At 42.2% G+C, this 26,341-nt stretch overlaps 1 protein-coding gene across 1 annotated transcript; it reads left to right on the forward strand.

Moving 5' to 3' along the window:
* The first annotated feature begins 1,823 nt into the window (after window positions 1-1,823).
* On the forward strand, window positions 1,824-26,264 carry abcc6a (ATP-binding cassette, sub-family C (CFTR/MRP), member 6a). Its single transcript, XM_058403335.1, has 31 exons — window positions 1,824-2,160; window positions 3,191-3,367; window positions 4,408-4,533; window positions 8,447-8,584; window positions 10,601-10,720; window positions 11,897-11,958; window positions 12,901-13,032; window positions 13,396-13,602; window positions 14,773-14,950; window positions 15,445-15,606; window positions 15,715-15,807; window positions 16,683-16,886; window positions 16,999-17,145; window positions 17,227-17,314; window positions 17,948-18,017; window positions 18,462-18,588; window positions 18,682-18,858; window positions 19,353-19,520; window positions 19,790-19,973; window positions 20,174-20,255; window positions 20,552-20,663; window positions 20,816-21,023; window positions 21,270-21,580; window positions 21,677-21,876; window positions 23,060-23,186; window positions 23,417-23,518; window positions 23,828-23,974; window positions 24,056-24,214; window positions 24,341-24,507; window positions 24,674-24,868; window positions 25,002-26,264. The coding sequence occupies exons 1-31, from the start codon at window positions 2,119-2,121 to the stop codon at window positions 25,108-25,110; spliced, it is 4,521 nt and encodes a 1,506-aa protein (XP_058259318.1). The 5' UTR covers window positions 1,824-2,118; the 3' UTR covers window positions 25,111-26,264.
* The last annotated feature ends 77 nt before the right edge of the window (window positions 26,265-26,341 follow it).

Genomic DNA, 26,341 nt, shown 5'->3' on the forward strand with positions numbered 1-26,341 from the left:
TCCAGAGCCGCCCCCTCCCGCTCTCAGGGGCTGTGTTATTGCTGTAGTCGCGTGTGGCAGTTTTTTCTCGCGGCGTTCCGGGCTTGCTTCCTCCCGTTTCTGCTACTTCAGACGTAATAACATGGTCGCTCGGTTGTCTAGAGCCAGTTAGTCAAACCCTCTGTGGCTTCGTGGTTAACCAGCAAGAATGCCTCCATTCATCTATTTGTCTAACGCCTCTGGTATTGTTTACACTCTGCTAGAGATGGGCGCTTTATATATGTATGTTTTTATTTTTTCGGCATTTGGCAGATGCTCTTCTATATGAACCGACAACAATATTATGATCTATTGTTGACATTATGATCTATTACTGACGTTATGATTTATTACTGACAGGTTTGTAAACAGCTGTGGACAGAGGTGACCACCGGTCTCGAGGGCTACTGGGTTCAGGTTCAGTAGGTTCAGTTCGCTCAATCAACTCAACTTCTAGAGCTAATTAAAGGCCTTTTCTAAGAATCTGCGAATGATAGAAAACAGGCTGATACACAATTTGGTCTTTCACATCCCACACATGTGAAAGTCACCAATTTAGCATAGCGTATTCCAGGTTACCTCATTTCAGTCCAGCGCAGTTTACTGGACACTAAGTTAAACTGGCAATTTCAACTGGTGAGTCAGATCAAAGCATTCAAGATCACAAAATTGTGCTGGATGCCAACTTTCCAGGATGGGAATTAGAAAACCCTGTCGTAGGCCCATTGTAAACGTTCGGTAGAGTCAGTTTTTGGACCTTCGTAGATTTTAGAGATTCTTACTAAGGCCTTTCAAGCATTTTGCACGTTATCATACAAGAATCACTGGGTTTGTGCCGATTGCATAACTTCTTGCTAAGTCTATGTGCCAAAACTGGGAAAATAAATAAACACGGATGACCCAGAAAAGCAAAGGGATCACCCGATTAGGACGGCACGTGTGCTGTTTTCAGTGGTTGACCAGGCTGAACAATAATTAACCATAATACATTGAAATTCCGTGCCAAGTAAGTGTGACTCAATCCAAGTCAAACTCGGGTTCAGAGATACAGTGGCTGCAGGGGCTGTAGTTCCATGCAACTGTTGGAGGATTGAAGTGTAAATAGGTTTGCAGACACGCAATTATTTGCACCTCCTGAAGAAAAGCAGTGCAGATATTTGCTCTGCTGTAGAACACGTCTTGACACGGACGGCGTGGGTCGGCTCATCCAGTCGTCGGTTTTTCCATGTCTTGGCTGCGGCTCTCTGGCTGAAGGTCGACCTAAAACTTTCCGCCGGTGCGCCTGGCTTTTCCAGAGCTTCAGACCATGATGACTAGCATCTGTTGGGCTGATGTTAGCTCATGACAGAACACTGAGAGCTTCAAAAGAGACAGACATAATACAAATCTGTCTGTCTGTTTTAGTAGTGCTGATCTGTTGTGTGTGTGTGTGTGTGTGTGTGTGTGTGTGTTTAGTGAGGACAGGTCAGTTGTCTCTGGACTGCTAAATACTGGCACACTCCCCTTTCCAAGAACTGTCACGCTCGGGACTCTGATCTCGCAGATCCTATAGAGCGATTACTGTATAGCTAGATGGTATAGAATGTAAGCATGCACTGCCCTTTGCATCCTAGAGGTCATTCGATGACTTTACCCCGAACCGAGCTGATGTTTTGATAAAGATCTCCAGCCGGCGTGTTTTCATGTGAGAGAGAATGGGAGGGGAATAGAGGGCAGAGTGACAGAGATAGGGAGGGAGGGAAGAAACGGAGAAAAGGGAGGGATAGAGAAAAAGAGAGCGGGAACATGTGAACAGGAGGAGGGAGAAATGAGAGAGAGAGAGAATATAACCACCCACCTAAGTGGCCAACAGCCATAAAACAGCCCGTCTTCCAAACAGTCTCAGAAACAAGGAGCTCTCAGTCGCAAGGTGTATGAGAGAGGAAAGAGAGAGAGAGTGAGAGGAGAGACGAAAAACTCCATAAAGAGCATTTGCTAAGAGAAAGAGAGAGAGAGAGTTGGACTTACACTCACCTGCTCTTGCATCCCGTGCTGAATAACAAAACCGTGAAGTGAAGTATACGTGTGAAACCTGTGGTAGCTTCAGGAACAGGAGAGTGAATGGATACTTTCTGCAGCCTCAGTGGCCTTGACCCTCTTTGGGTGAGTGATCAGAACCCAGAACATCTCAGGCATCTTGATCATTTTCTTCGATATTATTTCAGTTGCTTATGCTGTGTCAGTAATCTCCTTGTTTGGTAATGTGATCACATGATGTATGACTCGATGCCTCATCACCCATAAGGTGTGCATGCACAAGCAGTAGATGATTCTAGATCATGAGGACATGCAAAAGAAACCACTTTAAACTGAGTTAAATCTTAGTGTATAGGAAGGAAGAGTAGCTATACAGCCTACACTGATGCAAACGTATATTATGTTGTAACTTCTCCAAGCTGGCTTATTATTATATGCAGCTGATCATTTTTCAAGTAGCTTCTATGAATTATTCAGTAGGAAATATCTGTATTTGCGAGGAAAAAAAACGTACATCTGGACGCAATAATCAAAACAGAAGAATTGACAATACAATAAGGTTCAGTTCATCTGGTGCTAAAGAAGAAGAATGGCTGTCAGACCATGTTTTTTTGTCTATGGACAGTAGGAGTTCCAGTACTTTTTGAGATCAACAGCAGATGGATTGGTGAAATTAGCCAAACCACCATTGCACATGGTGTGCAGATCCATCTCTAGGGCTTAACTGCCAATGTTTCCTGGACAGCATTGTACCAATACTCTAAACAACAAAAAAGTTAGCAGTTTTGGGACTCCAGAGTCTCCAGTGAATTCAGCGTAATTCCAGTCATTTTAAAACATTCCCCTGCCTACATGTGAACAGACTCAAGGTTTATTTAGGAGGAGAGGTGGTTTGGTTTAGCTTATAATTAAAAAAAAAAAACAACTAAATAGGTTCAACATGCAAATGTGATGCAGCTTGTCCGGGAAAATGAAACAGAGCAAAACATGATTGATTTGGTTTTGAAATCAGAATCAGATCATTTTTTTTTAAAGATCAAATGGGTTTTATTGATTAGCCTAAAAACAACCACAGCTAATGGATACCATTATGTTTCTCATGATGGCATATCAGGATATGATCTTGTTCACCACTACTCTTCTGCTAATCTTCCAGGATTGGAACCAGACATGGTACACACACACCCCTGAACTGAGCGACTGTTTTCAGAACACAGTGCTGGTTTGGGCGCCGTGTATCTACCTGTGGCTCTGCTCGCCGTTCTACTGCCTTCATCTCTACTGCCATTGTCGAGGACGCCTGCCGCTCTCGCTGCTCTGCAGCGCCAAGCTGGTGAGTGAGTTCATGGCTAGGCTTTGGGTGGAGGAACCTGCTTTGCGCTTAATGTGGACAGTGCCGGGCTTGAAGGTCAGGTTTAGACATTACAGACTCAGCCATATTAAGCTGTAAAGCTGAAATGAATGGTGTTGAATAAAAGTTTCAGGATTACAGACAGTTTTAGGCATTACACAGAGAGCCACATTGGCTATAAGAGCTAAACTGGCGGCTGATGGATGAAAGCAAACGTGGCAGAATGGTGTCTTTCTGGAGAAGGAGATGGTGAATTGGGACGGCAGCCCAGCACCGCAAAAGCTTGTGGGCGAGAGTAACACACTGACACACTGGTGCTTGTTTGGGTTTGCTTGGTGATACACTGATTTTCACTTAGCTACCATTTAGGCTCAGCTTATGAGTAACTGTTTATTCATTGTTGAAGAAAAAGAAGATTAATATTTTAAATGGACCAAACCTGAAACATCGTAGGTGTTTGTCATGTCTAAGATCATGAACAGGTAAATCCCTTAAGGCAGGGGTGTCCGATCTTAAAAGGCCAGCATGGCTGCCTGGATTTCTTTCCAATCTGTCAGATTCCACCTGTTTTATCACTTGCCATTTAACTGACTACCTGGTGTAGTCCCTGGTTAGTTGGAAAAACAACCAGAAGCCCCTTTGAGGATAAGACTGCCTGCCTTAAGGGTTTTTTGGTGTTTCCTCCAAGAACCTTTAAAGATTGTACATAGACAATTTCCATTAGGGTGTTTTTCTTTCAGACAGGGTTCCAACCTAGGAAGGCTAGGAAACCAAACCTAAAACACCCTTAAAGAACCATTTTTAAGCTTCTGGTTTACTGGAATTTGCAGTTCCAGCAGGGAAAGTTTCACAGCGTACCTCTGAAAGGGTTAACCGGCACCACTGCCGCCTACAAAAACCATCCTTCCAGACATTACACGTAACTCTTGCAGTGAACCGAGTGACCAAAGAAATTTCCGGAAGGATGAGTCAGACAAGTTTCTCACCCAGGTCTGATTTCCGTTCATATCTGTCTCTTATAGTTGCTGGGCTTCTTCTTGGCTTCCTTTGGCTTCGTCGAATTCTTCTACATCCTGTTGGAGCGAAACCAAGAGATCCACCGCCACTTCATCTTTCTCCTGGCCTCGGTCATACGCAGCCTCACTGTGGTAACATATATTCCATTACACTGTAGTGTTAACATGCCATGAATGACATGTTAGATCACCACAGCCAGGAATGATGGCATGGAAATGATGGACAATAAATCATACACAGAAAAACAAAACATCCTGGGGTTTTTTTAAAGTTAGATTTCAAGAGTGGCAAAGGAGTTTGAGAAAATACATATATATTTTGTAAAACAGCCCTCGCTCCTTTTCCATCACTTTTATAAAATACCTGTCACCAGTAACTTCTTTAAACATCCGAACAACCGTTCCAGTAAAATCTATTAAATAAGCTAGTTTTTAAGCTAATATGTCAGTAAGGTAGATAGCTAGCTAACTAACTAGCTGTTTTGTGTGTATTTCGCACATTTGTACATTCATACATTTGTGTATTTTTATTTCTGTGAGGTAACATTTTTTAACTCAAGCAGTAGAAGGTGCATTTTTAATCTGTAAATATAGTTTAGAGTGTTCCAATACTCCTTTAATGACATTTACATTTACATAGCCATGCTATCTAAGTTAATTCAGCTGTTTTCCAGAGCTAAAAATATACCCAGTAGTTGGCATTAGTTAGCTGTGCAAATTATAAACACATTTATGCATAAAAAATGTATAAATATCACTTATACACAGGATAAATGTCAGACAGGATGGTCAAGTTAGTGCTTCATACTTCAGTGTTCCTCAGATTATGACCATATGGACATTAGCTATCTGGGGTTTTTTTTTTAGCTAACTGGCTAAGAAAGTATGGAGAAAAGTGCTTTGTGTAGGGTAAAACTCTAAAAATACCTAGTAGTTAGCATTAGCTGTGCATATTTAAACATTCATGAATAAAAATATTATATACAGGGTAAATATCAGACATCCTGTCAGGTGTGTGTGTCTTACCTCAGTGGTTCTTAGATTATGACCATATACGGACATTAGCTATCTGGCTATTTTAGCGGACTGGCTAAGAAAGTATGGAGAAAAGTGCTTTGTGTAGGGTAAAACTCTGAGGTAAAACTGTTCACGCAGGCAGGAGAAGATTCATTTTTAGATGTGAAATAGGTTTAAGAGTATTTCTAGCCTTAGGAGATTTAAAAGAAAAACCCTTGCTAGCTAAGCTAACTTAACTTGTGAGGTAAAAATACAGAAAATATCAGTATCAAGTAAAAGATCAAAGCCAGCTTTCATCACCACACAGCTACGTCAGCTGTAACCTGATCCAGCGCAGACACAGACATATTTATCTCACCGTGGGTGACTTTAAACACGAGTTGTGAACTGTGTAGGTTAGCGAAGTGGGTGCACAAAACACAAGGCCACGAGTTTTCACTGCCCAGGGATTTTTTTTCCCTTTTTTGCATCCAGACTAGACTCTCGCCCTATCTGTGGTCACTTCAGACACCTAAGTCAACACTGACCTGAGCTCTGGGAAAAACCGATAAACAGGCCTCTTTTTTTTTCCAGTGAATACTCGCTCATCAAATGATCGTAATCTCAACTGTATGAATAGTAAAGCAAACAGCTGTAAACGTGGTCACGCGTAGGGATATAGGTCAAAAGAATTTGCTCGTAGTTGGGTGACTTATTAACTATGTGCACAAATACTGACGTTAGAAAAACCTTGAAATACTCAGTTTTTGCTGTGCTGGCTTTTTCGAAGTGATTTTTTTAACACTAATATTTCTCAGCACTATACAGTTGGACAGAATCAGTTCCAAATAGAAATCCTGACATTTTTTTCATCAAGGGATCACAAAATTGGATTTAAACTGAAATTTATGCACAAACATTAAAATGTAAATAATGAAATAATTCACAGGTGAATTTAATGACTGAAATTTTCTCATGATTTCTCACATGATTTCTCACACAATTAATTTTTAAATGCATTAATTTTTAAAATGTTTTTTTTTTCTGTAAGCAAATCCTCATCCCAATTCTATACACTACCGTAGTTATTTTTTTTATCAATATTTTCTGATGCTTGATTAGCCTGCTTATTCCCTTGGCTAGCATTAACAGATAAAGATAAAAATAAACTGTTCTTCTCAGAAATCCTGTCAGAGTTAGTTCATCTTGGGTAGTCGGATAATGTTATTAGCTATGATTAAAAGCATTTATGGCATTATATTACTTTAAAAATCTTCCAGCTATTTTTTCAAGTAGCTAGAGCTAGCGGTACAAATGATGAACGTTAGCTATCTATGTTTGTTATCTTGCTATAAAATCTAGGGAAATATTTACAAAAGTAAGTCAATGATTTCCTTTCTCCTTCATTACGATTTCCGTATATGAACATGAAGGCATACATGTTTACGTCCATGTAGACCTGAAGACACACCCTCTGTGGCAGACAGATCATATCCGCTAAAAAAAAGATCCCCACACAAACCCAAAGATCAGACTAATCAAGGCGAGTTCTGGTGCACCACCAAGTCTGAGTGGTTACGTGGGCCTCATGTTTTCCTTCTTCCCGTGAGCAGAGCTGTCAGCGCATCGCCGGCTAAATTCCGGAGCCAAGCAACGCAGAACAACCTCGCTCAGCACTTCCCCTTTCTGATTACTAGGTAGGCACTAAGTCTGAGGTCGAACTGATGCTTTAGCTTCCTCCCACACTCCAGAAGGAGACAAGTGTCCATTACTAACCCCATTACAAGGCAGCTATGATGAAAGGAAAAACATAAACACCCATTAGCATGTTTTTTGATCACACACTTACTGTTTGTAAGATAAAGTGAGATGTGTTTGAAAAGTTCAGGCCGCACCGAGTGATTAAGAGATTCCCTGAAACTCCAGTACCCTGAGGTTGGGAGACTGGTTTGGTTTGGAAAGCCTGCAGTTTAGATTTGAAGGAGGTATCATTAGGAATAGCTTGAAGCCTGATTTCTAAGCGCGTCTTACGTAATCTGGTGTTTTCCACCGCCTTAGAGATGCTCTGACAAAATAAGATATTCCCGAAACGCCGCAGGACGACTGTGTTTTTTCTGAGAGTGAGAGTGTCGCAAGCTTGTTGGACGAAGAAAAGAAGGACAATTAAAGGCGAACTGCAGAATTGACGACGGCCTTGTTGTACATGTGGTTTATTAGGGAGGTTTTTCATGAAGCAGCTGTCGTGGTAGACGGGGGAAATCCCATTATAAACCCCGGTACGACTGGCCAAGCAGAAATACAGACTCCGGTTTGTTTATACGAGGCGCTGACCCGAGTCACGGCCATTAGACAGGTGACAGTTTTTACACAGATTTAAACAGCAGGGACGGAGAAATGGCTTCACTATCTGTTTATTAAACACATTATTCCTTGGTTCCACTGGAGCAACTCCTTCTAAGTAAACTGATGCGGATCAAATGTCAGCAAAATCCCAATCGTTTAAGCTTGTGGTGGTATAAGAGGAATAAAACACGTTAAATTCATTCAAGACGTCACGTCATCCTGTCGTTGATTCGTTTCCTGTAATCCTGTCCCCAGAATTCTTCCTTACATATTTAAAGCATCCAAAACCAATTTGTAAGAATTTTGCAACTTCAAGCTTGTCAAATTTGTCAAAGTTGAAATGAATGAGTGAGAACGTGTGTAAGATTTTTTTTCGATTTTCTTGATATGAATGAAATCATGGTAGGCATAAAAGACACAAACTCCACCCCTGACTCTAACCTGACCCTTAACCTTCATCACCAACGTGTTGAGAAGAAACACAATTTCTACTTTCCTTTCACTTCTTTCGTTTTTTCTTTTTTTTCATTGTGTTACTCAATGTTCTGACACCCATTCTCCCTGTCCTTTTTTTCCATTTTGACTCACAACTCGTTTATTTTCTTTACCCGTTTACATTCAAAGCACATAGTCATCATGCAGTCATCACTCTTACAGTAATTCTGAATACGAGTCAGTAAAGCTGGCCGCTGTGTGTGTTCGGCAGGTCTTAGCGGTGTGTATCATCCAGTGGGAGCGGGTCCGAGGCTGCCGTTCCTCCGTGGTGCTCTTCCTGTACTGGCTGCTCAGCGTGGTGTGTTCTCTCGTTCCTCTGAGGGCCAAAATCCAGCTGGCCATCGAACAGGTGAGAGAAATGACACGCAGCAGAAATCTGGGGCATCCATTTCACAGCAGTGTCCTAAAACCCAGAAAGACAACACATTCACATACACCTACGATACATACAAACCCTCATACACAAACGTACACACACAGTACAAACAGTGAGAAAAACACACATGCATGCATGGGCACTAAATCTGACACGTTCCACAGATACTTCTACCAGAGCATATTTGGTCAGCTATTCTTACAGAGATTTTTGGTTTTGTTTTGTATGATATATATATATATATATATATATATATATATATATATATATAAATACATATATCGAGTCAAATACATAAAATGTTTGGGTGTATAATGATTGCTCAGGATGTTAATGTTAACATACATCTGATTAAATGCTCACTCAGCTTTCATGGACAGATTTGTGTGCATGAGGAATGTGCATTTGAAGATCAAGTACAATGCGAATATTTTTTGATATCTCTCGAATTACTTCGTCTCGGTCGTCTTCCCAATAAAGCTTTGATTGCTTTCTAAACCTGAGTCTGCACTTTTGCAGAAGCAAGACAGATACGTGTTATTTTTTTCTCTTCGAGTTACTAAAAGCTGACTTTATGCTTGCACGAGAGTGAAAAAAATAAGAGGCAGACAGTTTGACTGAACTATATTTTGCGACCGCTCAAACCAAGGCTGACCCTGTTTTGTTCTGTGGCGGGGGGAAGAATATAGTCGTATCTTGGCATGGTGCGTGTTCAGCCCCGGGGCAAGATGTTTACTCTCAGCTCTCAGCTCACTGTTTCACCAATCCAGTGCAAAGTGCAGCCCAGACCTCACACAACAACACGGCATAGCCTCGCCTCCTCCTGACTATGTGCTTAGAATCACATATGACTGGCATATGGAGTTGGTAAATAACACACTTATTTGGGCTGCTCCACCACAAACGGAGTGCCCGCCAGCTTCCGGGAGCGCAATCTATGCATTTCCAGACCGTAGCGTGACTCCCTGTGTTTACTATTCTGTTTCATGCGTAATTCATTTATATAAAGCAGACCATTAAAGACTCTGGTTTTCACCATGATTTGCCTTAACTGTTCAAAATAAGCTTTATGGTATCATTAATGCCAGGAACACGCCCATCAGGCTGTACTCTCTACAGCAAAGGGAATGAAACGCTTCGGGAAAACAATCAATGACAAGGTGGTGCCATGAAGCAGAGTTAGTTGTTTTCCTTTAACAGCGTATCCTGAGGTGCTTCATTACTTTATATAATTACATAAATTCTTTCTTTTTTATTTGAGCAGAAGGGGCAGTGATAGCTCAAGTGGTTAAGACTCTGGGTTGTTGATCAGAGGCTCGGAGTTCAAGCTCCACTGGGGCAGTTGAGCAAAGCCCTTAACCCTCCCTGCTCTAGCGGTGCTGTAATTTTTATATGTGGTGATAATATAGGCTTCTTGCCTTCAAATTCCTGTCTATTATAATCAATTTATTTATTAAAGAATGGCGTATTGTGCTTTTTAATCCATTTAGGGTCATGTTGAATGTTTGGAAACTTCCAGGCAACTAACATGTACATTTTATTCCTTTCTTCCCTCGTCAGCTGACTTTTATACTAATAAGCATGAGTATATTCATCGACACTGGAGACTCCTTACCTAGTTACCTAGTTTTAAACATTTTAAACAGAAAAGTTTTGGGGGTTTTTTGGGTGTAGGATTTTTTTCAACCAGCTCCGTTTTCTTTCAGCCCCATTGTGGAATGCAGGTTTTGAGCTCACATTGTGAAAACCTTCATAAGCATGTATGCATTTATGGTTCATATCCCATAGAGTGGCAGAGTATCACGTATAGGAATGAGGTTTGATTGTTTAGATATCTTTGCAGACCATAAAAATGTGTCTTGGGAAGCGTGTGGCTACAGGGCGAGAAAGAAATGATGGGAAACCACTATTCTGGGTCATCGAGTACAATATCTTGGTCTGCCTCCATCTCCGTGTCTCTCGAACTCTCTAAATGTTTTTTCTTTACAGGGTCTCACTCCTGATATCGTGCACTACTTGGCCTTTTTCTCGTACTTTGCCCTGCAACTGGCGCAGCTCTTCCTCAGCTGTTTCGCAGACCACGCTCCTCCAGGCAAAGCCGTCCATCAGGTACACAACAAAGCGAAACATACAGACTCACTGATCCAACGTGTTATTTAGTCAGATTTATGGAATATAAGACCACACCACACCCCGATCCACCCCACCATCCGAACCGAGGACACGTGCCTCCAGAGCGCCTCGTAAGTGATGCCTTGTCATTAGTGAGAGCTCATGATTGCTTCAAGGAGATGGTTTGAAGATTGGTTAACTGGTGAGTCATCTTCAGGAACCCGAGGCCTCCTGCCTTGATAATGATATCTGCTCATTTTAGCCTGAGACTGTGGCGCAGAAAAGCCAAAATCTTGGTGTTTACTATGAATAATACACGCAAGGCCACATACACAACACGAAATACTTATCTCACGGTCTTTAGAGGTATTCAGTTGGACTCCTGGACGGATCTGATGATCCAAGTCCAGTATGGTTCCTCATTCACTTTAGGCAAATGTTGTTGTTTTTTTCCACTTCATATTAATTTTGATTTTGGTGCATGACCAGAGTATTTATTTATTTATTTATTTATTGTCTCTGATAAGAAACTGCACCTCACTAATACCTATTTATCAAAGCTCCAAGCTTTCTGGAATGTGGCCGATGAGAATGATGAGATTGTGGGTAATAAATGTGGCCTGCTTTAGTGTGTGTAATGAAGTTGAAGCCACAGACATAGGGGCCACACCCCGTGCTCCTCTCCTGGCTCAGTCACTTCCTGAGTTATTCACAGCATGCCATTGAGTGAGACCTCCGGTGAAGAAATGTGTGTGTGTGTGTGTGTATGTGTATGTGTGTGTGTTTGGGTGTTTGGGTGTTTGGGTGGATGGGACAAGAGCTGAGGTCAGCTGTGGGTGGAAATGTGTAGTAACTTGGCCCATGCCAGTTTCACATATTCACACACACACACAGTGTCACTTACTCACACAGACACTCTCACTGATTTTCTGTTTACTCTCACCGTGCTGCGGCCAGATGCTTTTATTTTTTCTGCTCAGCCAGGCTCGCTATCCAAGAAAGCAAAACTATAAAACCTTTACGCTCTGTAAATACTCTAATAACAAACTTTCTTTCTTTATTTAAACCATATTAGCTGATCTGAAATGTATAGTACACACCGCAAAACCTCTACAATATGCAGTAAACAAAAACATCACAAAAACCTGATGCATTTATTTGTTTTGGTTTCAGAACGCATGCCCTGTGAAGGATGCATCCTTTTTGTCTAAGATGCTCTTCTGGTGGTTCAGCGGGTAAGAAAGTAGAAATCGTCCTTATGTGTGTCTTTTGGGTCGATTTTTGTCACATTTTTAGTCATTTAAATGAGAGTTATTATACATATGTACATTTGAAGCACTAGGAAGCTCTATAATGCTTCAGTGCTGTTGAATTCTCCACTCTGATTGGTCAGAAGGTGTCAGGGAGAGAGAGAGAGAGAGAGACATACAGACAGAGAGAGCGAAAAGGAGAGAGAGAGAGAGAAAGAGAGACAGAGAGAGAGACAGAGAGGGAGAGAAGACAGAGAGAGACAGACAGCGTGCGAGGAGACAGAGAGGGAGAGAGAGAGAGAGGACAGAGAGAGAGAGAGACAGACAGAAAGAGTGAAAGAAGACATACAGAGAGACAGACATAGAGAGAGAGACAGGCAGACATACAGCAAGAGAAGACAGAAAGAGAGAGACAGACAGACAGATGGACAAACAGAGAGAGGGAGAGACAGACAGAGAGAGCACGAGAGAGAGAGAGAGAGAGACAGAGTGAGAGAAAGACAGGCAGAAAGAGAGAGAGAGAGAGAGAGAGAGAAGACAGGCTGATGAGGGAATGGCTCTTAATAGCTGCTGTGACGCAAGTGCTAACAGGAATTAACTTGTTTTGCAGACATTTCGAAACATTAAACGTAACTACAAATGAATAAAAAGTTGTTCTGTAAGAGAGAAAAAAAGGTCAGCATCGTCAAATTGCTGTAGCATAAGTGGATAAGTGGATTCAAAGACTTTGGAATCGTGCTGCTTACAGACAGCGCTCTGAATTATGGTTTATTTCAGATTTTAATGGAGCTTTTTTGTCTAAATGAAGAAGCCAGGCACATTTCTGTAACTTGTGCAAAAAAAAAAACAGTATCATAGTACTGCAATAGAAAACACAACCTGTAAGCATCTTCATGTAATTGTATGTGTGTGTGTGTGTGTGTGTAGGTTGGTTGTTAAAGGTTACCGCACGCCTCTACAAGCAGAAGATCTGTGGTCCCTGCGTGACGAGGACACGTCGCATAAAATCCTCTCGGATCTGGAAGAGGAATGGACCAGGGAGCGCACCAAACTGCAGCAGTAAGATTTTTAATCCCATCAATATCCAGATTCAGTTCCAATACAGATAAGAAGTCATTGTCAGAGCAGGGTTTTGTGGGTGATGTCTGCATAATGAGATGCACTCACAGAGCCGTATCTAACGGATATCATAGCTTCAGCTCCAGCTTGTTAATGCATTTCCACGTTTGTTTTGAAGAGTCGACTGGAGCATCTTCAAACGTTTCATATGCCAGAGCTCAACTGGCTTTTTACAACATCGCAGCCCTGCTTTTAATTAAGAGCATAAAAGATGCAGAACTTTGTGTGTGCTCTGAGGCACATCAATTTTTTAAACATGGCTCTAGTCCTTATTAATGTCTAATGTTTTTGCTCCATCACCAGGCAGGAGAAACAACTGGGCAGCAGTGTGGTGTTAGGAACCCGCTTACCGGATCAGGCTCAGCTCCTGAGGAAGCTCCAGAAGGAACAAAGCTCAGGTTTCTGTCTTTTACGGACGCTCGCTCGCAACTTCGGGCCCTACTTCCTATCCGGAACGCTGTGCCTGGTGGTCCATGATGCTTTCATGTTTGCCATTCCGCAAGTCCTCAGGTAAGAGGATCACAATCTGGTCCTTTTGAAGTTCATGAACTTTGGCATGTGGAGTCAAGTTTCTGAAAGTTCTCCACGTGAAATAAACACAGCCTCTGAAATAAACTGTCTCCTGATGGTTCAGCGACACGTTTCTAAATGTTTTTCGGTGCCCGTGGTACGGTTCATGATATCTCCGAAAAACAGGAAGTCACAGTTTGTAGCAGGTGCTCAGCCAGTCGGTGTCAGTCGAGCCAGGGAGAGATTGGGTTGTTTATGCCCACAGGGGGTAATTATGGCTTAGAGTCTGAACGCTGGTCAGAAGCAGTCACCACAGCCCTGTGCCTGGTGTGGACGCGTCTGCTCCAGTGAAGCTGAAGCGGAACTGCTGAGGTTGCGGTCGAAAGCAGAGTCGGCCAGTCAACCAGAAGGACGAGACAACCACCAGCAAAGTACGGCAGTAAAAGTTGCCCTTTTTTACTCTGCGTTAAAGACCTGAAGCGATTGTGTCTGCAGCTGATGGCGAGGAATGCAGAGTTTCTCCGAACGTGTTGTTGTTAATGAACGGTGTTGCTCACTGAAGCTCTGTCTGGGAGGAAAGTAATTAAACAAGGTCTTTTCACACAGTGTTGCTTTCTTCATATAGAATCCTGACTTTTATTGCCTGGGCTGCACTTTCAAGCTTTTGTCGAGATTTTTTTCCTTTCCAACAATCACCCTACTATCATTGATGGTTAGATGGAAAGCTGATGCAGCATCTTTCGCAATGATGTTTTCTTAAGAAAGGATAAATATTCACTCTGCCCCATTCAGGGGGTTTAACTTCAGGGGGAAGCCAACTTGTGACTGGAGTTTGGTTACTCTCGGTCTCTTGAGCTCTGCTTGATTTTGGTATTCGATTGCGAGTTCTTTGACATTTCCGATTTTTATCTCCATCAAAATTATTCAAAAAATATGTTTAGAATATTTTGGCTGAATTTTGCTTTAATGATCAGACATATAATCTACACATTGCATTACTTTCTTAAAGCTCAATACAGGAGCTCAAATAACCCATCTTCTATAACCTCATAATGAGTAGATTTTCCTGCTGTACATTCGTATTATCTCAAATACACGACCTCTGCATTAGATCGACGTGTACGTGTCTCCTCAGGTTTTGACTCCTTCTTCCTGTCTTTATCCTCACAGTCTGCTGCTGGACTTCATGAGGGAGCAGGACGCCCCGCTGTGGAAAGGATATTTCTACGCCACGCTCATGTTCCTCCTTTCCTGCCTGCAATCCCTCTTCAACCACCAGTACATGTACTCCTGCTTCACCGTGGGCATGAGAGTCAAGACGGCCGTCATGGGCCTCGTTTACAGGAAGGTAGAAGCTTCTTTGTCAGCGCTGAATTTGCATCAGTTTTTGTTTTCCTATAACGGCAAACCGTGAAGCATTTTATTCCTCTTATACCACACTGATTTGCAGATGACTGCAATTTAAAAATACACAAAAACCTTAGCTTTTAAATGACACTCAAGACTCATTCCATAATTGTTTTTTCTTTCTTTAATCGGTTTATTATTATGTTTTTATTACACATTTACATTGCATTACATTTCTGGCATTCATTTTATACAACTGAACTGAATTGAGGGTTAAGGGCCTTGCTCAGGGGCCCAGCAGTGGCAGCTTGGTGGACCTGGGATTCAAACTCACAACCTTCCAATCAGTAGTCCAATACTATGCTACCACACCACAAACCCCATATACACAAAGCATCGGCTGTAGTTGTTGAAGACTTTAGTATAGAAACACTAATGAATAATAATGATGAATGAATGGGTTTTCTGAATGATTGCTTTTCTGCCTCTCTGTAGTCTCTGGTGATAAACAGCGCAGCGCGGAGGACGTGTACCGTAGGAGAGATCGTGAATCTGGTCTCAGCTGACACCCAAAAGCTCATGGACTTTGTTGTGTACTTCAACGCTGTGTGGCTCGCTCCCATAGAGATTGCCCTCTGCCTCTTCTTTCTCTGGCAGGTGAGCATCTCCAGCATTTTTTTTAATTTTCATCCCAAATGCTTCATCATCTCTGACCTGGATCTGTGATTATGTGCCTTAAATTTCTGTGCACTGTTTCTGTATCAGCACCTGGGACCATCTGCTCTGGCCGGCATCACCACCGTGTTTTTCATCTTCCCCCTGAACGGCTTCATCGCCAAGAGGAGAAGCAAACTACAGGTGCTGTAGCAAAGACGCCGGACCAATGAAATAAAATAAAATAAAGCTTTTTGGGTAAACAGGTCAAAAAAAGGATGGACTGTGGTTGCAGGATATTTAAACTAGTTAAATGTTTATATAACTTTAGTATCATGCGGTCAGCAATAAACAGTTTTGCCTCAAGCTGTCGTCGGCTAGAAACCCTGCCAGATACTTTAATAAATCAGACACTTTAGGTAGCAGGGTCTGTCCTGTGGGACCAGCTGCGCTCAGGTGATTGAAAAACAAAGCGAAGTGTGCATTTATTTTAACTCATATCACGTCTCTAGTCCGGCATCCTGGACCAGACAAAGCGTCGGTGTTCAGGTCAGATAGCAGAGCGAGTACAGAGCACAGTGTGGGTGTGCGGCTTGGATTCAAGCTCCTCATTCCTGTGACATCTCTTTAGACGGGAGACAACCACAGTGCAACAAGTGGCAATATTTTGTTCCTTCTTTTGAAAACAGCAGATGCTTGCTTCATTGGGCAAAGTCCTTTTGAAGAACTTTGGCCCGTGTTTATGTCTATGTCTGTTCTGAGTTGCGAGACACTGGCTGACCCAGTTTTCTAAAAAGATCACGTCATAACTGCGGGGTTCGCTTGTGATAATTAAACTTCTACGTATTTATATATATAAAAAAAACAAAACAGGGAATGTCATAACACCAAAGTCAAGACTTTCGCTGATTAAAAAGTGAAAGTGGACATTGTTGACCGGAACTTTTTCCAAATTCGTCATTACCACCATTCCCAATGACTTTGACACCATATACTTGTGACTGCAACCTCGACATCATGTTTGCCCCTACAGTAATCCCCAACCATCCTGAGTCTCTATATTATCTTCTCTATTACAGGAGATCCAGATGAAGTTCATGGACGGAAGAATCAAGCTCATGAACGAAATTCTTAATGGCATCAAGATCCTGAAGTTCTACGCCTGGGAAAAGGCTTTCCTTGAGCAGGTTTTGGGTTACAGAGAAAAAGAGCTTAGAGCCTTGAAGAAGTCCCAAATTCTCTACTCCATCTCCATCGCTTCCTTCAACTCTTCATCCTTCCTGGTGTGTAGCAGAGATAAGAACTATAGCATCCACCAGTTTGTAGTAATTCAGCAGTAATACAATATAACCAATCGTTTTGTTTTGATTTGTTTTTCTCCTTCTCCATGCTCAGATCGCCTTTGCCATGTTTGGCGTGTACGTTCTCATAGACGAGAAGAACGTGCTGGACGCTCAGAAGATCTTCGTCTCCATGGCACTCATTAACATCCTGAAGACTCCTCTGAGCCAGCTTCCTTTTGCCATGAGCACCACCATGCAGGTACCCCCATCTCCAGCAGTAAACGTGTCTGGATCCTCTTACATCAGATCCTTATCTTCTGGGATGTCTTTTATTTCGCAGGCTGTTGTCTCGCTCAAGCGTTTGGGGAAATATTTGTGTCAAGAAGAGCTAAAACCAGAGAATGTGTCCAGGGGTGCTTTTAAGTCGGGTGAGTTGGACAACACGATGTACGATTCTATTAAAATTCTGAAGGGACGTGCAACAGATTGATGTTAATTTGTCAATAGCTGCTGAATTCCACGGCCGTGTGGCAGCATCATTTTGCTTCCTGTTCCTTTTGGGAGAGTTATGAGAGAGAACGAGAGAGAGAGAGATAGAGAGAGAGAGAGAGAGAGAGAGAGAGAGAAAGAGAGAGAGAGAGAGAGAGAGAGAGAGAGAGAGAGAGAGAGAGCAATTACAGAAGCAATGCAGCAGCCTGTGCTAGACTGTGGTTTCAACACAGCCTTCTATTTTCGTGAAACACAAACACATTTTGGCCCAGCGGACTGTCAGCACGTTTGCAGACAGCTCATGAAAACTGCTATTTTGAAGATGATGCTAATTAGACTGTGCGTAATTAAGGACAGGCTTTGATTCCACAAGCAACCAGAGAGGAAGTTTACTTTCACAGACAGTCCTCCGCTCTCACCTTAATGGCTCCCATACGCTAGAACAGCATGTACACGTAGGCTTTGCACACGTGCGTGTACCTGCTACTGTATAAACACCAGACGGTGGATTAGAGAGAACTTGTTGTTCATGTTTCCTTCGCTTTCTTTCTGTCTCTGTTTTTATCACTCAGACGAAGAAGGTGTCGTGGTCGAGAACGGGACTTTCAGTTGGTCTAAAGATGGACCTCCTTGTCTGAGAAGGTACAACAAATGTTGAATGGAAATAATAATCAGTAATGTGGCGTTACTGAAAAATTTCCTCAAGTGTTTTATTTCTCTTATACCATAACTATATGCTGCAACTTACATTTTTTAAAACTTTGTTACAGAATGGTGCATCTTACTTTTTATACTTTTATGGCTACATCTAAAGTTAATGCAGCTGATTTATAACAAAAACCTTTCCTGTCTTGGCAAAGTTACAGCTTTAACCGTAAAAAAATGCCACTGGAGACCGTTAAAGAAATGTTAAATGTTTGCTCACATGTTCTCCACATATATAGGTTCCTAGAACAAGTGCATTAACATACTTGCTATTTACCTTGTAGCTGGAACTGGAACAGGGCTGCTGTGGTTTAGGTTTAATGAATGAATAATCTGATGGTAATTAGCAGCAGTGTGTAAATATATGTGTGATATTTGTAGAATCAGTGTGACAGTTCCTCGTGGTGCGCTGGTCGCAGTTGTTGGCCATGTTGGCAGCGGGAAGTCGTCCTTGCTATCTGCTATGCTCGGAGAGACGGAGAGGAGAAGTGGTAGTGTTTCCGTCAAGGTAACAGTAGATGAATAGATTTTTTTGTATCATTCTGATAATGGCTCGGTGTATCGTAGAGTCTTTACGTGAACTCTTCTGATGGTTTTGTAGGGATCTGTGGCTTACGTCCCTCAGCAGGCCTGGATTCAGAACGCTACGCTGCAAGACAACATCCTGTTTGGTAGAGAGAACAAGAAGAGCTGGTACCAGCGTGTGCTGGAGGCCTGCGCTCTGCTGCCTGACCTTGACATCCTGCCTGCAGGAGACGCCACTGAGATCGGCGAGAAGGTGCTTATGAACTTGGGTCATAGAGAGCTTTTAAACTTGCTCATCACCGAGGGTTCCTCAAGGGTTCTTTGGAAAGTAAATTATTTTTTAAAACTTTTTAGACTCCCAAAGATTCACTGAGAAACCATTTTTCTTTAGAGAATGCCTTGCTGATAATATTTTTACTTTTCAGCACAAAGATATTATAGTGTTTGGAGAAAATCTAGCTCAAAAATAGTCACTTTGCAGAACATGAATTCAACTAAACCCCTTGAGTGAATGCAGAACTGTTATATCTTAGGGGAACTTTGAGAACTCTGGGTTCAGGGGGGCTTCTGCTTTGCATTTAATAAACAAGCAGATGGTCCACAGATGGTAGGAGATGTTGAACATTGGGGTAGACTTATTACCTTTGGAGAAAGAGAGAATTTTTAGGAAGCTATAAAGAAGGCTTTGTCATTCTCCCAAACTTTTATATCTATTGTGTATTTTTAAAGTTCCTAAACTGTTCACAGGGTTTGAACCTGTCTGGAGGTCAGAAGCAGAGGGTGAGTCTGGCTCGTTCTGTCTACAGGAAAGCTGATATCTATTTGCTGGATGACCCTCTCTCTGCTGTGGATGCCCATGTGGGTCAGCACATCTTTGATAAGGTCATCGGGCCCAAAGGAGTACTGAGAGACAAGGTGAAATAGATCTTTCTTTTTCTTTTCTTTTTAACAGAGCAAATAGAGCATTGAAACGACACCATTTTTAACATCTATGAATGTGACAACTATACGTGAGCAAACGTGTGCTAGTGTTTGAGCTTTTCACATGCATTGGATTTGGCATGGAGTCAGATATAACATACTGCATGCAAAAAATGCTCAAACACACTTCTAAAAATTACCCCTGAACACTTGGCTGGCAGTGCAGTTTTCTATGAAGCTTTACATTGTTCTACTTTTGGCAGACTCGCATCCTGGTGACCCACGGGACAAGCTTCCTGCCCCAGGCTGATCTGATCCTGGTGCTGGTTGAAGGAGAGATCACGGAGAGCGGCTCCTACCAGGAGCTGCTGAATCGTAATGGAGCATTCGCAGAGTTTATCCACACTTTCGCCAGCTCTGAGAGGAAGGAGAGCTCTACGCAGAGAGGTATGTAAAACAAATACTATCTTTTTTTTAAGCAAAAATACCTTGCCATGTTTGAACCCTAGGGTTACATCGATACCAATACTGGAAATACTAAAAAGATAGTATTTGATGCATCTCTATTGGATGGTCTTATTAACCTCTAGTCAAATTACTCAGTTATTCATTTTTATGTCAAATGAGAACTAGTTTTTTTGTTTCAGGATCCAGAAAGTCCTGCTCTAGGCTCAGCGTAACAGATTTCATGCCATTCTCCAGGGACCTCTCTCAGGAGCAACTTATTGGGTGAGTATACTCGAAGAAACAATAGCACAAGGGGCATCCAATTCAAAAGGGATTTCATTCCAACCAACCAGGTACCACACCTTATGGTCAATTAAAGGTCAATATTGACTGATTAAACTGGTGGAATTGGTGTTGGTTGGAATGAAACAAGCAGCCACATTGCAGATTGACCTTAACATTCTTATTAAAATATTTTTATTGGGATTCATTAGGTGAAAACTGGATCAGATCCTTCTCATGTGTTGTTCATGATAGAACTCATTTGCATTCACTAACCCTCCTTCTCTTTGCTTCAGTGGTGACACAAACAGTGTGACTATTCAGAGTGTCGACCCTGATATCGAGCAGGAGCAAATTCCTGAAGACCTGGGGAAATTGACTGAAGTGGACAAGGCTCGCATAGGCAGGGTGAGTTTTTCCCATAGTCTTAAGATAAAATTACTGTTCGGACTAAAACTTTTAAGCTGTCAGCAAGAACCCAAACGAACAATGCTGTGTTGTTGCATTCAATCCTATTTTATAGGCATTGCTCAGATTTCTGTCTCCATCTACCTTTCCAGGTGAAACTGGAGATGTATGTCGAGTACTTCCGCACCATCAGTTTGGCCCTGATCGTGCCCATTCTCTTCCTGTACGCCTTTCAGCAGGGTGCTTCGCTGGCATACAACTACTGGCTCAGCATGTGGGCCGATGAGCCAATCATCAACGGTACACAGCTCAACACAGACATGAAGCTGGGAGTCTATGGAGCTCTTGGGTTTGCACAAGGTAATTGATACCCAGTCCTTGCACAATTCCAGATTTTTGACTACCAGTCAACTACTGGGCTTTATTAGTATTCAGATGAGTAGTGAAACATCTGTGAGAATTGAACACAAATCTATTAGCCTTGATTTGCTGGTGAATAAGCAGATAGTAATATCAGATGTTGAACTTTGTTCACTAACCCACAAATTCAGCCTTGTTATATCCTTCATGTTCTGCTGTGCCAAAAAACACTACTTTTTATTTCAGGCATAGCCATTTTTGGCACCACAGTGGCCATTTCTATTGGGGGAATCATTGCGTCTCGCCAGTTGCACCTGGACCTGCTGAAGAATGTCCTCCACTCACCCATGTCCTTCTTTGAGTCTACTCCCAGCGGCAATCTGCTAAATCGCTTTGCCAAGGAAATCGATGCCATCGACTGCATGATACCTGATGGTCTTAAGATGATGTTGGGATACGTCTTCAAGCTGATGGAAGTGGGCATCATAGTGCTGCTTGCCACACCTTTTGCCGCAGTCATCATTCTTCCTCTGGCTCTGCTCTATGCCTTCGTGCAGGTAAACAGAATGGGTGTGTTACCAAGGGGAATGTTTGATTCTCTTGACCAGGTTTTGACCTGCTTTTTTTTTATCTCTTTTGCTTACTCACTGAAGAGTTTTTACGTAGCTACATCATGCCAACTCAGGCGTTTGGAGTCTGTGAGCCGCTCTCCCATCTACACCCACTTTAACGAGACGGTGCAAGGCGCCAGTGTGATCCGGGCCTTTGGCGAGCAAGCACGCTTCATTCTGCAGGCCAATCAGAGGGTAGATCACAACCAGACTGCCTACTTCCCCAGATTTGTGGCAACCAGGTAAGACAGTACAAAGGTGGTTCCTTACGTAATCAGGCATGTAACTATGTGGCTTCTGGGAAAAAAATGATCAACAGTGTGGCATCTGAGTACTATTGAGTTCAGCTATTGATTCGCCCTTACTTAATGGTCAGAAGTTGCACAGTGGGCAAAGTTCAGATGTAATGATCAGGTTATAAAGGTTCAAAACTTTCCACACATGGCCGAAATACATGAGTCTACACCCAGGATCAATTCTGAACTTGTGTGGGGTGGGGCTCATAATTGCATGATTATAAGAATAGCAGAAATAGCAGGTTTATAAGAATTATCCATTCCATACATCACATTTGTGAATAGAGATTTGCATGGTAGGCATAGGGTTCATCAATTTGGTTCAGTTAAAGCCCCAGACCACCATTTTTTGGACAGGATTTGGTTCTCTGGACTTCCCCCAGGCTCGAAAACACCTTTCACACTTCACCATATCTACTGAACTCTCTGGGCAAACATACCAGATTCCGAAAAAACCCACAAGTGTGAAAACAACCTTAGAGTTGGGATCTGTAACAAAGCCATTAACCTTCAGCAGCTCTGATGTATGTATTCTTGGAATGGATTCTGGACCACACTTTGGTTACAAAAAAAAGTCTTTGGATACAAATTAGTGGTTAACTAGTAATTGGAAGGTTCAAATCCAAGGACTGCAAAAGAACCACTGTTCCCACTGTTCAGAGGCACCACTGTGCCACTGAGCAAGACTCTTGACCCCGAAATTCTATCCTTGGTCTACATCCTGTCTCGAATGTATCTACTTCCTCCAGAGCGATATAAACAAATGCTATACACATTTCCTTCCTATGCTGTGCTCTTTCTCTCACCAGCTGCCTGACATTCTGAGATTACACTGATGCTAAGAAATGCCAAGGTAGCAGTATGGAATAACAAAGTGGCCTTCTGAAAGCATAGGGTGCCATTTGTTTGCAAACGTTGCACACAGTCATTCGAAACCAGCTTCAGAAAAAAGCCACACAGGACTTGTAGAGGTCAATAGTGTTAACAGTCTGGGATTCTTTATGCCCTTTCTTTGCTAACGTCACGGCTGTTAATGTCACTTTCATTCAAACCAGGCTTGTTAAAAAAAAAAAAAAAAAATCCTTGTGGGATCTGCAGAGTTGACAAGTATTTATTTGCTCCTTGGCAGGTGGCTAGCTGTGAACCTGGAGTTCCTGGGTAATGGTGTTGTTCTTGCCGCTGCCATTCTCTCCGTCATGGGCAAAGACACTCTGAGTCCTGGGATTGTTGGCCTGGCAGTGTCTCACTCCCTCCAGGTGAGAATTCTTAATGAATGCAACCATGCTTCTTTCCAGTTTTTTTTGCAATGTTCTGTCTGATATGATGTCTAACCTCAAAGAGAATCCTACCATCTTGCAAGAGCACCACCTGTTTTCTTCATTTGTGGGTTCTTTTGGGATGACAAGGAAACCAAAAGCTTTAGTCCGGGGTTAACGAGAGATCTCCAGGATGGATTTGAACTAAGCTTTATTTGTTTATGTTTCAGGTGACAGGCATCCTCAGCTGGATTGTGCGGTCATGGACGGATGTGGAGAACAACATTGTGTCAGTCGAGAGAGTGAAAGAGTACGCGGAAACGCCCAAGGAGGTGAGCAAAGACTTGAACAATGTGGACCAGTTCCTATATACAGTTTTACACCACAGGGCTATTAAATTCTCCATTCTGACTTAATTTGTTTTTAAGTACGGCCACTCTAAATGTCGTTCTGGCTGCAAATCACAGGTTTATATTAATTAATATTGGTATCCATGAAGTGACTGGAATTTGTTTGACAGACGCTTGACATAATCAGTTTAGATGTGACCTCTACCTAATACAAATGACCTCTGGTCTAAGATCAAGTAGGTTTTTGAAACAAATTTCTTGAGAAAAGTATTCTATATTTTCTCCTTGCAGGCTGCATGGAGCTCAGAAGACATTTCCCTACCACTTGACTGGCCTCAAACAGGAACCATAGAGTTCCAAGATTATGGGCTTCAGTACCGTAAAGGTCTTGAGTTTGCTTTGAAGGGGATCTCACTACGTATCCAAGAAAGAGAAAAGGTAAAGAAAATAGACTGTTAAATCATCACATTTATCAAAATACTGCTCACTTTTGTTAATCATTAACCGTCATGCTTTCAGATCGGCATTGTGGGTAGGACCGGTGCAGGGAAGTCCTCACTAGCCCTGGGAATTTTCCGCATCTTGGAGGCGGCCAAGGGAGAGATTTCCATAGATGGGGTGAACATCGCTAAGCTTGGACTCCATGATCTGAGATCCCGCATCACTATCATTCCACAGGTGAGGGTTTTGTGACTTAAAAAAGACAAACACATTTTTAAGAAAAAGAGAGTAGTACAAACAACAAAATTCTATGTGAAAGGCTTCTAAAAGACTCCTCTGGTTGGTTTGCTCATGTTCCTACAGGATCCAGTGCTGTTTTCAGGATCCTTGCGTATGAATCTGGATCCATTTGACGCCTACTCCGACGAGGAAGTGTGGAACGCCTTAGAACTGGCACATCTGAAGCACTTTGTCTCCGGGTTGCCTGATAAGCTTAATTATGAATGCTCAGAAGGAGGAGAAAACCTTAGGTGAGGACTCTGAGCTTCTTCAACACCATCTTGCAAGTGAATGGCAATGCCCAATATTTACGATACGATACTTAACATTTTATATTCTATATTGCTAATGTATCTACACCTAGTGGCTGTTGGTGAATACATGATTTTAGAGGATGACTATTTTCTCGTTCTACAGTCTCGGACAGAGGCAGCTAGTATGTTTGGCGAGGGCTCTCCTCCGGAAGACGAAGATCCTGGTTCTGGACGAGGCGACGGCAGCAGTGGACCTGGAAACGGACACGCTAATCCAGTCCACCATCCGCAGCCAGTTTGAGGACTGCACAGTACTCACCATTGCACACAGACTCAACACTATCATGGACTACACCAAGTAAGTGTTCACAGTGTGTAGATTGTAGCGATGTAACTTGATAAACTGCCAGAAAGGTCTGATTGAGACTAGAGATAATAGAAAAATAGATGCAAAAGCAGCGATTAATGATGTTGTGTTGGTCCTTTTGTAGGGTTCTTGTCATGGACAAAGGGCACATAAAGGAGATGGACTCCCCCGCTAACCTGATCGCACAGAGAGGCCAGTTTTATCGCATGTGCAGAGAAGCTGGGTTGGTGTAAATGTGTGCTCTCAAGCTGTGCTCTGAACTGGTTTCGTAGCACGCTGGCGCAACCTTGTGGTGGCCACCGTGCATCGGTCACACCGGGAGGCCTCCCCCTGCTGGTCAGTGTCATAATCCAGAAAGAAAGAAAAGCTATAAAAGCAACATGGTGCTTCAGTAAATAGGAAGGATAATGATTTCCAGAAATTCCAAGCATGTTTTACTTTTTTTTGTTTTGTTTTACAAAGGCACAATCATTTATTATCCATTGAAGCTAAGCTGAAAACTTATATGCTCAGGTCAACATGCTTGAGTGCACCAGAAGTGCACGTAGTAACCCTTTGGAACTGGAAGATCTCTCAGTTTCTTTCATCTCGTCTCATGAGCTGAGGAGACACATGAGGAAACGAGGTGTAAATAACTGTACATAAACAAGAGACAAGCGGCACTGTGCGTGTCCTAGCTACACCAAATGGCCTAAAGATTTCCAAATACATCGAGAATGTGAACGAAGCTAAGCACTCCGACGCTTAATGAAAGGGAACGTGCAGATCGCCAGGGCTGCACCGTGCTTCCTTGTAGGAGATGATCGGTGGGGAAACGAGTTTACCGACAGCGTCGCAAACACTCCATCCGCAGGAAACGTTCTCCAGAGTGGCTCTATATTGAGACTCACTCGGAAACCATTTCAGCTTTTTTTTTTTTTACGAGGGCGTCTAAGGAGGAACACGGTCTGGAAGTCCAACTATGTTGCGGTGGCTGTTTATTTCTAGCAAAGTAAACACATAAAAGGTTCAAAATGAAGAGTACACAAAAAGACTTATTTTTTTCTATTTAAAATAAATACCGCAAAATCCAGATCTTGATCCTATTTGAATGATTACAAATAGCAGTGATCGAGAAAATGGGATACATTACACTTGATTTTGTACAATTTTAAAGATTTTGCACTTTTTTAAAAATCCATAAAAATGTAATATTTTATATAATATATAACAGCTCTCTGTTACTGTAACTCAATAGAGAAGCTGCTCTGAAAACAAGGTTACAACTCGATGCCAAGTGGAAAGTTCAGGTGCCTTTTTTCGCAGTTATTTATACGTGCTGTTTTACATTTGCAGTTGGTTTTCTATGTATTTTTATCTGTATATGTAAGAAAAAAATAAACTTTAAGACGAGAATCTGTTGAGTATTGAAAATGTCTGCATTCACACCACATTTAGCCACAGACACAAAAAACCACTGGCAAG

Source organism: Hemibagrus wyckioides, linkage group LG11, assembly GCF_019097595.1.
Source record: "Hemibagrus wyckioides isolate EC202008001 linkage group LG11, SWU_Hwy_1.0, whole genome shotgun sequence".
Lineage (NCBI taxonomy): Eukaryota > Metazoa > Chordata > Actinopteri > Siluriformes > Bagridae > Hemibagrus > Hemibagrus wyckioides.

Excerpts from the sequence above, each read along its gene's own strand:
- abcc6a (XM_058403335.1), top strand. The coding sequence starts at position 2,119 with ATGGATACTTTCTGCAGCCTCAGTGGCCTTGACCCTCTTTGG. Across the intron at positions 11,959-12,900 it reads CTCTTCTGGTGGTTCAGCGG|GTTGGTTGTTAAAGGTTACC; the intron begins GTAAGAAAGTAG and ends GTGTGTGTGTAG. Across the intron at positions 18,589-18,681 it reads GTGGTAGTGTTTCCGTCAAG|GGATCTGTGGCTTACGTCCC; the intron begins GTAACAGTAGAT and ends ATGGTTTTGTAG.